Below are 4387 nucleotides of genomic sequence, written 5' to 3' on the forward strand. Positions count from 1 at the left end.
TAAGTAGCCGCTTCTGTACCAGAACATCTATAACTCTTTATTTATAATGGATTAATTAACGTGTGTCAAAATGTAAGTGGATCAATTTGAATGAATGTTTGAAAAGGGGAACTTTTCTTTAATTTTTTTTTATTATTCTTCATTTCTGTATATAGACCCCGTCAATAAAAGTTAGGTCTGTCTGCTGAGTTTACTCACCTAATTTCTTGTTAATGATTTCTTTGTTGATAAGTAGGACATCCAATATGTATCAATGAAATATTTATATTTTTATCTGCCTGGCTGCGCATGTTCAGACGTGAGTGTAAGTGTGGCCGCTGATTCTCTGGTAAATATCTTCGAATCCCTATGGTGCTGGTTATGGCTGACTGTTATATAATGGCAGACAAAAAGACTACAAGATACTTGTCAGGCAGAATCAGTTAACAAAGCTATAATTGACTCTATAATCTAAAAAGAAAAATAAATCTTTTCACATCTATATATTTATTCTTTATGTTTTGATTCATCCTTCTTTATCACGGTCGGCTCAAACCAAGGTTTTGTTTGATTTGTTTGCATTGCAATTTCTAAATTTCATTATTTAAACACGCCCAGCTCGATAGCGATTCAAAAGACCGTTAAATCAAGCTTCCACTGTAAATAATTCTTACGCACGATTCTAAATAAAAGCTAACTTCGACTATGTGTCAAGGACACGTCATGTATGAACAGTTGCATATAGTATTGGTTCCAACTTTTCGCACGAAGCCAGCAGAGTTAAAAGAATCGACTACATTAACCCCAGTCCTGGCTGGTGTTTTCATATTTTCTTATTTACCTGTATTAGTCTATTTTACCCGAGATTTTTCACACTATTCCATATTTTTCAATGTCAAGTAGAACGAACCGTTGCGAGACTTGCCATGTTTTCTCTATCGAATCCTACGTTCTTCTAGATCTCCAATGCATTCACGCGCATTTTCCTTGGCGTACACTCTTTCGATTTGCCCTAAACAAGATCTCCATGAAACAATTTCTTAGGGGTGTGATTGTTAGTCATACTGACATTGTGTTCATATGATTGCAGGTAATTTTTAAAATGTATTGCCTGGATGAAACAAATACCATATGCAACTAGAATATCGTTGTTTGGAGTTAATAAATTCCATTTCATTTTCAGAGTAAGGCATTTTGATGAAATTTTTTTACGGTTTTTGATCTTTAAATATATAATGAGAAAAAACAAAACAGCATCTTTGTTCGCATAAATCCACCTTCCAATTTACTTCTCTGAACTACCACATTCTACATTCTACTTATCCGTGATAAGAAACACTAGTGACAACATTTTTAAGATATGTTTTTTGCTCTAAACAAAATTTGAGACCACTGTAGAGTAATGGTCCAGACATCATTTGTATGTATACTTTACGATTATCTCTAATAAATTATCTCGTCTCTTCAGTATTTTCCATTTTCTTTTCGTGTATTATATTGCGTCAAAAAACAAATCTTATTTATTTTCTTCAAACTTTTCCCTGTTGAGATCTTTTCACTTTATCATTGATAGGTCAATATAATTTTCACACTGTTACATTCAATATTATTTGCAAACCTTATCAGAGTAACAAAACGTTCCAAAAATACCCCGTACTCTCTATTCACATTCTTTGGAAATAAATTGTCGCTTGTTATGAATGTTTTGTTTTTTATTAATTGAAACGGAAAAAAAACCCACAGTATTCATCCACTTTGAAAACGCGTTCCATACATTTTACAGCTGTCAACGGCACAAAATGGAATTACTGATACAAAATAGAACGCATTATTTATTGGGATCGATAGAAAACCCGTTAGCCTTCTCCGAATTTCTTGTCTTGCACATAAATCAGAAGCGTGGACGGTCGATTGTCTGAATCGTTACATTAAAACGAAAATGGTAGTTCTTACGAATAATTATTTTGTAAATTCAAATGTCATGGAGGTCACTTTTGCCTTCCTGCCCTCAATGTCAATCAAGCTATATAGCAATCAATTACTAGTGTTCATGTTAACGGCTAAACAAACTTTCCTTAAAGTTGCTGTCCATCTACTAATATTATTATTATTATTATTGTTATTATTATTATTATTATTATTATTATTATTATTATTATTATTATTATTATTATTATTATTATTATTATTATAGACGTCGCACAGTCTACAATATCGTGAGGTTGTTGATTGAGGATATTGTGTCTGCTGGGTGTTTGTACTGTTTGTCAAGTCGCAACAAGGACAGTACTTTACGCAATATGCGTGGAGTTCCATGTAATACTGACTTTTGCAATACCTCTAGATCAGTGTTTCCCAACCTTTTTTCCCGGCGCCCCACTTTTTCATAGCAAAAGTTTTTACGCCCCACCTTTTCCCATGTCCACTCACATTTACAAGTACATGTGGGCCTACTTACAATTGAAAAAAATCAAAAATTAAAAAATTGTATTCAAAATACAAAAAAATAGCTTGAGAATTGAAACAACAGGCACTGAAAGTGCATAACACCCAATAAATCGATAAAATTATTACGATTTCTCATGTTTTTAAAAAATGTCAATTTATAAAGAATAAAGAAACACGTTTTTTCAGTTCAATTATTTGACCGTCAGCTCGACTAATTTAGTGAGAACCCTGTGCCTGATGCATACAGCACAAGTTTTTAATTTGAGGAGACAACTTTGTTAATTTCAGTCGTAAATCGCCACGTTTTGTAATCTCAAGCCGGTTTCTCTTGGCTTCGAGCAAATTATCAACTGCACTAAAACCACATTCGACCAAATAAGACGAAGGGAAAGGAATCAGTAGCTCTCTCGCTGATGTAGAAATTTTAGGATATTTTCTTTCAACCTCGTCATATAGCCACATCTTTGTACCTTTCAATTTAAACAAAGTCTTCACTGATTCATCATGTTGTAATTCTGATAACTCTTCTTGGTATTGGATTGTAGCATCAGAAACGTTAATCAGAAGCGGTTGAGTTAACCAAGAAGGAAAATTCATTGCCTTTAAATCGCAAAATCTGTCATTGAAATCCTTTATCAAGATATTTAAATGATCAATAATTACAATGCCAGCATCATTCGTTATTTCACATTTACTCAACCAGTAAGGTTCACTGAAATTTCTTTTGGAAAATTTCTTTTTCCATAATTCGAGAGCTGTAATAAATCCAAAAATCTTTGCTTTTGCATCAATAAGTGTCATGTTTGCACCTTGAAGTTGTTTATCCAAGTTTCCAAGTTTCTCAAATATGTCTGTCAAATAACTGACAAATGCTTTTCCATCCGTTGTTGACGGCAATTTCATTTCACATTTATCACTAAGAAAGTCGTTAATCTGATCAAATAATTCCATGAACCTCTTTAAGCAGTTTCCACTTGATAGCCATCTTACTTCTGTATGAAGCAATAATCGAACATGTTCGGCACTTTGATTTATACAAAACTGCTTAAAAAGACGTTCAGATTTAGAATTTCTTTTAATGCTGTTGACACACCTGATCACACTTTGAAGAATCTTGTTAAGAACAGGGGACAATTTCTTGGCAACCAAGTTTTCTCGGTGTATTACACAATGGACAGTCAACATGTTTGGATTTTCATCCTTCATCATTTTTAAGCATCCCGTATTCTTGCCCATCATGGCAGGTGCACCGTCTGCCGCACATACCAGTAAGTTTTCCTTTGGTATTTTGTTTGCATCCAAATAATGTTTGATTTTGATGTAAATATCATTTGCAGTTGTGGTGGTTTCAAACGATTCGCAGAACAGCATCTCTTCCTGAAACTCCTCGTGGTCAATATACCTCACATAAGTCAATAACAGAGCCTCACTGTCCCGGATTGTGGATTCGTCCATTTGTAATGAAAACTTACGCAATTTTAATTTCTCAATGAGCTGGCTTTCAACATCTTGCCCCATTTCATCTATTCTGTTCGAGACAGTGTTATTACTGAGTGGCATAGTCCTGATATCTCCATCATCTTTTTGTAATACAGTTTTTAAGAATATTGAGATAGCAGGTTTAATCAGTTGCTCTCCAATAGTGTGATTCTTTCCATGTTTTGCTATAAGCAAGGAGATTTCGTAGCTGGCTTCAAGGGCACGAGTATGAGGTGCTTGTTTTGCATGAAATAGTGAAGTGAGTTTTGTTCGGTTTTTAAATTTTTCTTTCAATGATTTGAAGCATTCCAAATCTAAATTAGAATTATTAGGATGTCTTACCTTTAAGTGCGCTTCCAGCCTACCTGCCTTCATTGACTCATTGCTCATCGTCTGATTACATAATAAGCAAAACGGTTTACGCTCATCATGCTCATCAGGAATGAATCCAAACTTCAAAAACTCCACCGCGTATTGACGA

The 4387-nt window shown here is 34.1% G+C and overlaps 1 protein-coding gene across 1 annotated transcript; it reads right to left on the reverse strand.

The window, feature by feature from the left end:
- Positions 1-2683: 2683 nt before the first annotated feature.
- On the reverse strand, positions 2684-3677 carry LOC149136885 (protein ZBED8L-like). The gene is made up of 2 exons (XM_089339512.1): positions 3206-3677; positions 2684-2720 (listed from the first exon to the last, which is right to left on the reverse strand). The coding sequence occupies exons 1-2, from the start codon at positions 3664-3666 to the stop codon at positions 2684-2686; spliced, it is 498 nt and encodes a 165-aa protein (XP_089195638.1). The 5' UTR covers positions 3667-3677.
- Between the last annotated feature and the right edge of the window lie 710 nt (positions 3678-4387).

Source organism: Octopus bimaculoides, chromosome 2 (assembly GCF_046866305.1).
Source record: "Octopus bimaculoides isolate indiv1 chromosome 2, ASM4686630v1, whole genome shotgun sequence".
NCBI classification, from domain to species: Eukaryota; Metazoa; Mollusca; class Cephalopoda; order Octopoda; family Octopodidae; genus Octopus; species Octopus bimaculoides.

Bases quoted from the DNA above. Each gene is read 5' to 3' on its own strand.
- LOC149136885 (XM_089339512.1), bottom strand. From the start codon at position 3,666: ATGATGGGCAAGAATACGGGATGCTTAAAAATGATGAAGGATGAAAAT. The intron at 2,721-3,205 runs AAAGATTTTTGG...AACGTGGCGATT, and splicing joins ACACTTATTGATGCAAAAGC to TACGACTGAAATTAACAAAG.